Source organism: Mauremys mutica, chromosome 17 (genome assembly GCF_020497125.1).
Source record: "Mauremys mutica isolate MM-2020 ecotype Southern chromosome 17, ASM2049712v1, whole genome shotgun sequence".
Taxonomy (NCBI): Eukaryota; Metazoa; Chordata; order Testudines; family Geoemydidae; genus Mauremys; species Mauremys mutica.
In genome coordinates, this window is record NC_059088.1 from 17,324,605 (window position 1) to 17,335,885 (window position 11,281).

At 61.8% G+C, this 11,281-nt stretch overlaps 2 protein-coding genes across 2 annotated transcripts; both read left to right on the forward strand.

Moving 5' to 3' along the window:
• The first annotated feature begins 563 nt into the window (after positions 1-563).
• On the forward strand, positions 564-5,947 carry LOC123351843 (HAUS augmin-like complex subunit 5). Its single transcript, XM_044991515.1, has 12 exons — positions 564-663; positions 1,218-1,280; positions 1,542-1,574; positions 1,844-1,868; positions 2,515-2,647; positions 3,173-3,332; positions 3,635-3,701; positions 4,189-4,268; positions 4,355-4,415; positions 4,752-4,879; positions 5,136-5,214; positions 5,640-5,947. The coding sequence occupies exons 1-12, from the start codon at positions 566-568 to the stop codon at positions 5,838-5,840; spliced, it is 1,128 nt and encodes a 375-aa protein (XP_044847450.1). The 5' UTR covers positions 564-565; the 3' UTR covers positions 5,841-5,947.
• Positions 5,948-6,029: 82 nt separating this feature from the next.
• Positions 6,030-9,234, forward strand: LOC123351844. The gene is made up of 5 exons (XM_044991516.1): positions 6,030-6,249; positions 6,628-6,708; positions 7,530-7,675; positions 8,555-8,669; positions 8,895-9,234. The coding sequence occupies exons 1-5, from the start codon at positions 6,148-6,150 to the stop codon at positions 9,081-9,083; spliced, it is 633 nt and encodes a 210-aa protein (XP_044847451.1). The 5' UTR covers positions 6,030-6,147; the 3' UTR covers positions 9,084-9,234.
• Positions 9,235-11,281: the final 2,047 nt, after the last annotated feature.

Consider the following 11,281-nt stretch of genomic DNA (forward strand, 5'->3'; position numbering starts at 1 on the left):
CCGAGGTGGTGGCAGCAAAGGGGACCTACCCTAGGATTTTGGGGTGGGGGAAGACATGCGGGTCCTCACTTTGAAACCCCCCAGTTTCAAGTGAGGGTAGACTCTGACACCCCCTTAGCCATTAAAGTCACTTTTTTATGTTTAATACTATTATAAAGGCTGGAGGTGAAGCGGGGCTGGGGGTGGAGGCTGACAACTTGTGACCCCCCCATGTAATAACCTCACAACCCCAGTTTGACAACCCCTGGGGTACAGAATGGCTCAGCAAAGACCCCAGGGGAAATTCAGTCTCCAGGGCACATGAGCTGCACCTTAGCTCTGCCTCCAAGTGGCATTGTTACAAATTGCATAGGGGGCCACGGGCCTACGGTGTGATCCACGTGAACGGGGGGAAATGCAAATTGCAGCTCCCAGCAGGCCCCGCCCCCCGGACTACAGCTCCCGGTGAGCCCCGCCCCCACAGAACTACGGGCCCCGCCCCCCGGACTACAGCTCCCGGCAGGCCCTGCAGCTCCCGTGGGGCTTTGCGGCAGCGGCTGGCGCGCCCGGCTGTTCGGGTCCCGGCATGGAGCGGGGCGGCTCCGCGCTGGAGCTGAAGCTCTGGGCGGCCCAGAAGATGGGGCTGCCCCCCGCGAAGGTGCCCCCCGACGGGGCCTTCCGCCGGTGAGAGCCTCGGACCCCCAGCGCGGGATCCCCCCGGCTCCCGCCCCGCCGTGTCCTGTTCCCCGGGTGCCCGTTTCCCTCCTTGTGCTCCCCGGGCTCCCTGCCCCGGGCTCCCTGCCCCGGCCACCCTGCTCCGCCCCTGCCCCTCGGGGTCCCCGCTCCGGGGGGCGGCCTCCCTCTCCTCGCTTCCTGCGCCCCGGTCCTCCTCCCTCCTGGGACCCCTCCGCCCCCGCGCCTATCATACCCCCACTTGGGACCCCTCTTCCGCGTGGGTTCCCTGCCAGCCCCCCCGTCCCATGGCCCCCACCTGTCCCCAGTCATTATGTCCCCGCTGGGGGGCCAGAGCCGCCGCCCCCCCCCACTTCGCTCTCCCCCGGAGATGTTCCCCCCTGAGCCCTGTGAGGTTACCTGGATGAGCCAGGCCGGGGGGGGGGAGGAAAAGGGGCAGGGTTGGCGGGGGGGATATACAACCCGGAACCGAGGGCTTCCCATGCTCCTTGTAGAGGTTTCCAGTCACGTCCCCGCAGGCTGACGCTGTCGCTCTGTATCCCCAGGATGTGCTCAGGCCAGTGTGCGGAGATCTGGAGATACGTCACCCGGCACGTGCACCACCAGAGGTGAGAGGAATGGGGCGTGGGGCCTTTCCCCCTCCACGGGCCGCTGGCTCCCAACCGGCCCCAGAGCGGGGGCCTAGCTGGCTCAGGGAGCCAGGGAATGGGACATGGGGCCTTCTGCTTTTCAGGTCTCCTCCTAGAGCCAGGGGCAGAACCCAGGAGTCCTGGCTCCTGGTTCCCCCTGCTCTAACCACTGGACCCCATACCCCACCCAGAGCCATTGCTGTTTCTGCAGTAGATTCACCCCTCTCTCTTTCCTCACAGGAATGTGAAGAAGATCCGAGGGAACTTGCTGTGGTATCCTTTCCTCGTCCCCCTCCGCCCTGGGGACTTGTTACTATGGGCAACTTTCTCACCAAGGGGTTCATCCAGCCCAGTGTCCCACCCCATCCCTGCCCCCTAGATCAAGCCCCTGGGGGAGAAGGTTTAATTTCCTTGTTGACCCTTGGCTGGCATCCCCCCAGCCTGGTGGCTCCGACCTCTCCCTGAGGTCTGTCTGTCCGTCCATCCGTCCAGGCCTCTGTCGTTCTTCGTGTTCAGCCTCCTTTACTCAGGCCTTGCCTCAGGTACCAGCATCTGGAGGAGGCAGAGGTGAGGGGGCCGATGGAGACTGCTGGTTGAATGGGGCATGGGGCAGGTGTGGGTGAGGGATGTCAGTGGGATGGGATAGGTGTTGTGGGTGGCATGCTGTGCCGTGTGGTGGGTAGGGGATGGTAATCTGGATTTGGAGGGGCGGGGAAGGGGATCGGAGTGCTGTGGGGTGGGATAGAGTGGGTCAGGGTAGAGGATGGGGTTGTGGGGCAAGGTGAGGATCAGGTGGTGCTGCGGGGTGGGATAGGGTGGAAAGTGAGTTGGGGTGGGATTGGGATGCAGAGAGGTACTATGGGGTGGGGGACAGTGGGGTGCTTTGTTGCTGAGCTGTGGATCTGGGAAATGGGGGTGGGATCAGTGGGGTGGGGGATTGGGGTGCTGTGGGGTGAGGAGCCCTGCCATGGATGAGTAGGGTGACCAGACAGCAAGTGTGAAAAATCGGGACGGAGGTGGGGGGTAATAGGAGCCTATAGAAGAAAAAGACCCAAAAATCGGGACTGTCCCTATAAAATCGGGACATCTGGTCACCCTATGGATGAGCAAGATGCCTGGGTCTCTAGCAGTGGGTGGATGCAGGGGGCACACTCAGGGGCAGGGCTGTCCAGGAGAAGCCCCACCCCCAATCGGTGTCTTCCCCTCCCTAAAGGGAAGGCCCAGTGGGTCAGAACCGGAGCAGGAGCGGCGCCAGCAGCTGGCCCAGGGCGTGGCCCGCCTGCGTGGAGAGCTGCAGCAGTTAGACCTGCAGATGGAGACGGCCCAGCGCGAGGTCATGGCTGATGGTAAGGGGGGAGCCCCAAGGATCTGGGGGGGCAGCATAATCTGTGCCCCTAGCGCTCTACCCCAGCCCATCACTCTGGGGGTGGAGGGCACAAAATCCACCTCAGTCCTCCCATCTGTTCTCCCCCAACACACAGTGGGATTGTCCCCCTGCAGCCCAGATCGATTTTCCCCCCACTTCTTCGTGGGGGGCAGGATTGTTCCCCTGCCCTGCCCTCCTTGGGGGCAGCATCTCCCCACATGGTCTCTTCCCCAGCCGCAAGGCTCCCGTGGCCCATGGGGCTGCTGATTTCCCCCCCCCCCCCATGCTCCCTCCCGAGACAATCGCCTGTGGGATTCACACCCATCACCTCAGGATTCCTGGGTTCTGTCTCCTACTCTGGGAGCGGGGCAGGGGATGGGGAGAGGCTGGGAGCCAGGACTCCTGGGTTCTATCCCCAGCTCTGGGAGGGGAGTGGGGCCTAGCGGTTAGCATCTGGGGCTTGGGGTGGGGTTTCCCTGACACTCTTTCTCCTCCCACCCTGCAGAGGTCTCCCTGGAGGCGGCCCAGGAGCAGATCCGTGATGCCCAGCGCCGCTCCCTGCTGCTCAAGGCCTATGCGGCCTGTGCAGCCAAGGAGCGCCAGCAGCTGCAGGACAGCATAACACAGCTGAGGGGGCGGCTGGAGCAGCTGCAGGACATCAGCAGGTGGGGGGGGGTCCGTCCTTAGTGTGGGGTCCCCACTGTCCTGGTCGCATCCCCCAGAATCCTTTTCTCTCGAAGCACTACCCAGTGGACATCTCTGCTGGGTAGTAACTCCCAGAATGCTTTGCTCCTTGGGAGGGGGTCCCATGGCGAGTGGCATTAGGGATAGGGGACTGCCCATCCTGGGTAGCATCTCTCAGGATCCTTTGCTCCATGGCAGGGTCCCACTGGGGTGGGGGGATGTCCTGAACTGTGCTTCCCCCCCTCCCCCACCCCATTTTCACGGCCTCCTCTGGTCTCTGCAGAAAGGCCAAGGTGGAGCTGACGGTAGGAGGGAAGGTGCCTGACCTCGGCGTGGAGCCTGAAGTATTGGTGAGTTGGGGAGGGGACAGTGAGTAGATCCTAGGCAGGGGGAGAGGAATTTGGGAATCCTGCTCCCCTGTGCTAGTTGGGGATGGTGATCTGGGGATCCCAGTCCTTGGATCTTTTGGGGGGATCTGGAGATCCTAAGGCAGGATCTAGTGACAAGGGGTACCCGGTGATCTGAGCCCTGTGAATGCCAGCATGGGGCTCTGGTGATCTCACCATGGGATCTGGTGATGGGGTTTGATTGGGGAGGAGGAGGGAATCGGACTGAGCCTGGTGCCGGGACCCGGGGGGAGTCTGCGCCATTGGCAATCAGGTCCTGGGATCCTGAGGGATCTCACTGAGCCTGGTGCCTGGATCCCAATAAGGAGGGAGGATCCGGTAGATCCTGGTGATTCCACCAGTAATTCCTGGAGATCTGCAGCTTTCTTGAGGGCTGTCATCTCCTCCCCACCCCGGTAACCTGTCAACGTGTCTGTTCGTCTCTCCGCAGCGGGATGTGCGGACGGCCTGCCAGCTGCGCTTCCACTTCCTGAAGTCGCTCTTCGAGCACAGCACGTCTGGGACCCTCCCGTAAGACCCTGCGAGCTCCCCTGCGCTCCCCTCTCCCCCACCCCGACCCCCACTCTGTTTCTAACCCCGCCCCATGTGTCTCTCAGCAGCGGGACAAGCGAGGAGCTGCTGGACGCATCCTACCAGCACTGGCTGAGCACGGTGGAGGTAACGGGGGGAGGAAGGGGCAATGGGGTAGGGACCCTGGGGACGACTCGCATGGTGCAGAGATGCAGCCACCTCTGAGCTGGGAACAGCTGCACATAACACTGTACTGTGACAGCTCACCTGGTGCTAAGGTTCAGCCACCTCTGGGAGGGGCAGCCTGGCGCCCCTTAGTGCTGGGCATTGGGGCAGCCCTGACTGCTAGGGGGGAACCCCCACCGCCCTGCTCCCTACAGCACAGCGCCCCCTAGCACCGCACTGGGGTATTGGAGCCAGCCCTGATGGAGGGTACCGTGTCCCTGCCCCGCTGTGGCTCATCCCACCTCTCTGCCCACGCAGGACATCGTGGGTTCCCACCCTCCCAACCACGTCCTGGCAGCCCTGGAGCACCTAGCCCTGGAGAACACCCTGCAGATGCAAGAGCTCACCAGCCGCATTGACATTCCCCGTGACGTGGAGGCCCTCAAGTGGGTACCGCTAAGGGAGTGGCAGTGTGGGTGCACGGTGCTGTACGGAGCCATTGCCCCTCCCAGTGGTAGTGGCCTGTACTGGGGGGGGGGGCAAAGTCAGAGCTTGGGAGAGGGGGTGCTGTGGGGCTTTGGCCCCCTGGTGGTGGCAGCTTGTACTGCAGGGGGCAGAGTCAGGGCTCTGGGGGGCTGTCACCCCAGTGGTGCTGCAGTGACCCATGGCACCAGTGCTGGGGCTTGTACCTCTGCCCTGCAGGTTCCGCTACAAGAGCTCCCGCCTGGAAGACCTGGCGGGGCCGCCAGCAGCCCTGGCCTCAGTCCGGGGCCTCATACAGGTGAGTGGGGGCATGCGGAGGGACAGGCAGGGCCACATCTGTGGTCTGGGCAGTCGCAGCAGCTAGGATATAGCCGGGGGGGGCACATCTGGGTGTTCCGGGGGCTGGGATATAGCAGGGGAGGGAGGGGGCCCCGTCTGGGGGCTGGGGGTTCCGGGGCTGGGATATAGCAGGGGAGGGAGGGGGCCCTGTCTGGGGGCTGGGGGTTCCGGGGCTGGGATATAGCAGGGGAGGGAGGGGGCCCCGTCTGGGGGCTGGGGGTTCCGGGGCTGGGATATAGCAGGGGAGGGAGGGGGCCCTGTCTGGGGGCTGGGTGTTCCGGGGACTGTAGCGGGACTTCAGGGCCATATCTGCATCTGGGATATAGGGGGGGGGGGGGAGTGTCCCCTGGCCCCTCCTTACCTGCTCCCTCCCCCTGGCTGCAGGAAGGCTGGAGCAGGTGTGAGGAGCTGTGGGTGCAGCAGCTCCCCCTACAGGCCTGGGAGCGGCACAGCACGGCTGGCCTCCCTCGTGCAGGAGATGCACCGGCTGCTGCCGGACGGCTCGGAGCGCGCCATCCTCGCCAGGTAGCTGCCCCAGGCCTGGGAGACTCCCCGCTCCCGGCCTCACCCCTGCACAGTTGGTGACCACCCACCCCTGGGAGAACGTCCCCTGCTGGGGAGACTTCCTTGTCCCGTGGGGTCCCCCTGCGCTGTTGGGGCCCTGTGGTGAGCACCCCCTGCTGGGGAGACATCCCCACCACCCAGGGTCCCTCCTGCACAGTCAGTGACCACCCACCCCTGGGAGAACGTCCCCTGCTGGGAAGATTCCCTGCCTGTGTGGTTGCCCCCCCACCCCCCGACATACAGAGCACGCCCCCTGCTGAGCCAGCCTGTCCTGCTCGGCCCGTGCTGGAGCTGGAGCTGCGGGCTGTACGGCTGGCGGGGCTGTGGGATGGGCTGCCGGGAGCTGGAACGGGAGGCGAGTGCCCGCCATGTCAAGCTGCAGGCCTTGCAGAGCAAGCGGCAGCGCATCCTGGACTTCCGGCACCTGGTGGTGAGTGCGGGTGTGTGTGTGTGGGGGGGGGGGGTCAGAGCAGGGTAACCTCTGGACATGGGACCTGCCTGGGGGCTGCGGGGACAACAGGGCACACAGGAGGATGAGAGGGCCCGTGGCTGGGGGGTTCCTGGAGGGGGATCCACAGGGTACCTGGCTGGCCTGGGGGGAAGGAAGTAGAGGGGGTGCATGTTGGGGGAAATATAGGGGTGTGGGGATGGTGGGGCAAGGGAGGGTGGGGGTGCCTTCTGGGGGGAAAGGGAGGGATTGCAGGGCTGAATATAGGGGTGCCTTGCTGGCCCGGGGGGAACAGGGACACTGTCTCGAAGCAGCCCCAGGACTGACACATTTCCCCCCCCCCCCCTCCAATCCACCCAGCGTGAAAAGCAGCAGCACGTCCGGGCACTGATCAAAGGCACCTCCTACATCAAATCCCAGCTCCGCAAGGACCAGGCCGAGGTGAGACACCCCCTCCCCCTTCCCCACCATGGGGTGGCAGAGGATGGGGGAGTCCAGGGCCGGAATACAAGGAGGCTGTGGGGCGAGACTGAGGGGCACTGGCGGGGCTGGGGGAGTGAGGCCCAGGGCACTGATGGGGCTGGGGCAGGACTGAGCAGGGCCGGCTCCAGACCCCAGCGCGGCAAGCACGCGCGTGGGGCGGCCCTTTCCCGGGGGGGCGGCAGGCTGGGCCGGCGGACCTGCCGCAGTCATGCCTGCGGGAGGTCCACCGGAGCCCCGGGACGACCGGACCTGCCGCAGGCATGACTGCGGAGGGGGCCCTCGTCCCGCGGCTCCAGTGGACCTCCCGCAGGCATGACTGTGGACGGTTCGCTGGTCCCGCGGCTCGGCTGGACCTCCCGCAGGCATGACTGCTCAAGCGGAGCCGCCGGACCTGCAAACCGTCCGCAGCTGCGGGAGGTCCAGCCGAGCCGCGCGACCAGCGGACCCTCTGCAGTCATGCCCGCGGGAGGTCCGCTGCTCCGGCGCGCCTCCCGCGCATGACTGCTTGGGGCGGCCAAAAAGGTAGAGCCGCCCCTGGGACTGAGGTGCACTGGTGGGGCAGGGGAGTGAGGCCCAGGGCTGGGGCAGGACTATGAGGCACTGGTGGGGCTGGAGGAGTGGGGCCCAGAGTTTGGATGGCAGGGAGCTGCTGGTTGGGACTGAGTGGGGACGGCAGGGGGCTGTGGGGTGGGATCGAAGGGTACTGGCAGGGCTGGGGGAGTGGGGCCCAGGTCTGGGACTGAGGGGCACCAGCATGGTCTCCCCTCACTGTCTCTCAGGTCCAGGCCTTCGTGCAGAGGAAGCTGCTGGGCCCGGAGCAGGACGTGACGCTGGAGTCGCAGTGGCTGCACGGGGGGGTGGAGTGCGAGTTCCGGCAGCTGGGGGCCATCGCCCTCCCCTGCCTCCTGCGCCGCAGCCTCCTGGGGTGAGTCCCCCCCCCGCTCTGTCTGATCTGCCCCGTCCCCCCCTGCGGGCCCTCTCCCCCACAGCCAGCAGGGCCCTGGGGCTGACTGTCCTCTCTGGGGTGCCCCAGGGGCTGGATCCCCTTATGGGGGGAGCCCCTGGCCTTAGGGGGGAGTACCTTGGATGGAGGGCTGTGCCCCCGCCCCCCCCCACTACTGGACTTGGGGTATGCAGGATTCCTGGGATCTTCTCCCCCGTCCCCTGGCCTGTGCCGCACTGAAACGGGGCTCAGACCCGCCCTGAGATCTGCAGGTTGGAGGGGGTAGGTGCCCGCCCAGCAGTACTGATACTCTGCTCCTCTGCCCCATGCTGGGGGCGCTGGTCCTCTGCGAGGAGCATCAGTACTTGGGCAGTGGTATTAATGCTGCAGTTGTGGCATCGAGATGAGCAGGAGCGTTGGTGCTGGGGAATACCAGTGAAAACCCAGTGTTCTCTGGGAGGAGAGCTAATACCCTGAGAATGGGGCAGGGGCTTTAATACTCTGGTGGGAGCATGAATACTCCCTCAAGGGTGGTAATGCTCTGAGAGCATTGGTACGCAACATCTGTGGTGGGAGGATTAATACTTTCTGGGCTGATAATGCTCTAGGAGCATCGGTAGCCTATTGCAGTGAGAGGAGCATTGATACTCTCTGGGTATTAATACTCTGGGAACACTGGTACCTGCTGTCCCGGGGGTACCAATGCTGTACTACCCTGGCAGGCGGCTTTGACGAGAGGGTCCCACCAGCCCTTACTGGGGAGCGGGGTGGGGGGTGTCTGGTGAGATAGGGGGTGCCTGAGGGTGGGGAGTTCAGGGGCTGATCCTTGGTGTCCCCGACCCGGTCGTCCCCCACCTCCAGGTCCCAGCAGGTCCCGGCCCACGAGCTCTCCATCCATAGGCTGGACCGGACGGCGCTCGCCCAGCACCGGGCCTTCCTCACTGTGTGCCAGGCGTCCGGCTTCCCTCTCTACAAGGTGAGACGCACACTTGGTGGAGCAATGGGGCAGGGAGCAGGGATGTCTCCCCACAGGGCGGGAGTGAGACCCTCTCTTCTGAGGGAAGATGCGGGGTCCTGGAGGAGGGGGTGGGGCAGGCGCACCCCCCTAATTTATTCTGCATTAAACCTCCCTAGAGCCTCTGTTGGGGGGGGGGAAGGCCCTGTCTCCTCTCACCCTTGTCTCTGTCTGGCTCTGCCCCAGGCCCCGGAGCACCTCCTGCCCCACATGGCTGAGCTGAAGAAGGAGCTGCTGGCCCTGCGTGCCCAGCTGGGCTACAAGAACCGGGTGCTGGCCAGCCTGCAGCAGCGCCAGGGTTCCCCGGGGACTGACGCACAAGGTGAGATCCCCTCCATGGCTCCAGACGGACAGGGGGACGCCTCCCCAGCCTGAGGACCCTTCCCAGGGTCTGCAAGGGGCACCCTCCCTTGTAGCCATTTCCATGGAGACAGCAATATCAACAGCCTTCTGTAATGTAAGCTGAGCCTCTGTCAGTAGGCGCTTCCGTATAGCTTCACTGTAGAGGCCGCACACTAACCTGTCACGCCGGGCATCATTTAACATCTCCTTAAATTCACAGTGTTCTGCTAGCTTTTTTAAAATTGCTACAAATTGTACAACTGTTTCATCTTCCTTTTGGTCTCTTTTGTGGAACCTATATCTTTCAGCAATTACCAGTGGTTTGGGGGAAAAATGGGACCCCAGGATTTCCATAATGTCACTGTAAGATTTAGTCGCTGGCTTAACAGGGTGTAGTAAGCTGCGTAGCAGGAAGTAGGTTTTAGCCCCTACAACACTTAAGAATATTGGCACCTTCTTCGCTTCTGTAATGTCATTTGCAATAACAAAAAGCTCAAAACGCTCAGTATACACATGACACTGCTCTATATTCTCATCAAAAGGTTCCAGTGGCCTGGTCAGAGTAGCCATGATTTTTAGTTTCACTTTCACAGTCAGTGCAAAGAAGCAGCTTTTTTGTTTGTTTGTTCTTTACCTTGACTTCTGCTTCCTTCTGTTACTGGAGCAGCACCGGACTCCCACCCTCGTCGCCACTTGTTATATCCTTGGGGGCAGCCGGTTTAGGAAGAAATCGCTTGAGGCCAGACAGCTAACAAAACTACCATTTTATTTACAGACACAGAGCTCACCCAACCAGCTGAAACCGGCTGGGCTATCCCCTAATAATCTAACTCAGTTGCCATAGGAACAAAAACCATGACAACCAAATACACAACAGAAAGATGTCACATGTCAGTGGGTGGGGTTATGCAGATCAACAGTGTCTGGCTGCAACAGAGACCAGCCAGCTGAACCGAAGCAACCAGGTGGGCGGAGAGAATTCTCTGCGTGAGCAGAATCCGGCATGGAGAGTCCGTGCTTTGAGGGACTGCACTTAAGTCACTTCAGGGCAGTGATTGCCACTTAGCTACGAAGTTATCAAAGCAGCTCCTGGTGAAAAGCAATGGGAACAAGAGGGGAGGCGTACTGCAGTGTTGCAAAACAAAGATATTTCTTTTTGGTCTGAAGGCTAAGATCTCTTGATGCTTAAAAAACTTCTGCATCCTAATCGGGATCTATGCTGGTTGTGTGATATGTAAATACCTTGTAACTGATACTTGTAATCCCTCATAACCCAAGCCTGACCGCAGCTGTGCAGTACCTCCCTTGTGTAAATATTAAAGTTAATAATTTTTTTAAGTATTAAATGGATTTTTGGAACAGGGAGATGGAATAGGAGCTTGCTCCATCCACTCCATGCATTAAAAAAAAAAAGGAAAAAAATGTGTGCTGAGTCAGTCTTTTATTTGTAACATTGAGCTGTGTTTTCTATCATAGAAGATTAGGGTTGGAAGGGACCTCAGGAGGTATCTAGTCCAACCTGCTGCTCAAAGCAGGACTAGTCCCCAGACAGATTTTTACCCCAGTTCCTTAAATGGCCCCCTCAGGGATTGAACTTGCAAGCGTGGGTTTAGCAGGCCAATGCTCAATGCTATCCCTCCCCTAGTTTGTCTTGGCTTTTTCTGGTGGGGCTTTACCCAGATGGTGGCTGCTCTTCTTATTTCTACTCTAGCATTGTTTCATAAAACATTTAAGAGGCTGTTGCTACCTCAGCACAGGAATAAACCCCTGGGCTCAGGCGCTCGGGACAGGGCCATGTTTACTGGCCCCTTGGGCAGGGCACAAAGGAGGGCGGGATGGTCCAGGCAGAACCACAGGCCCAGCCGGCCTGGAGCAGCCAGACAGAGGTGGTGCCTCCTAGCAGGGAGGGGACCATTCCCCACACACCTGAGCCAGCCAGTCCCTGCCCTGGGGCCCAATCAGAGGGGAAAGGTCCCCTGCCCCATTCCCTGCCCACCTGAGCCAGCCAGTCCCTGCCCTGGGGGAGATCAGAGCTGGCACATCCCAGAGGGGAAAGGCCCCATGTCCCAGTCCCTGCCATGGGCCTGAATGTGAATTTAGTCAGTTTATTCAGAACAATGTGAATTACAGAACACCACAAAACCCATCTGGGATCCCCCACACCTGACACCCGCCCCCCCCCACCTCTGCTCCCACCACCAGCATCTGGTCACCCCCCTTAACACTGACCC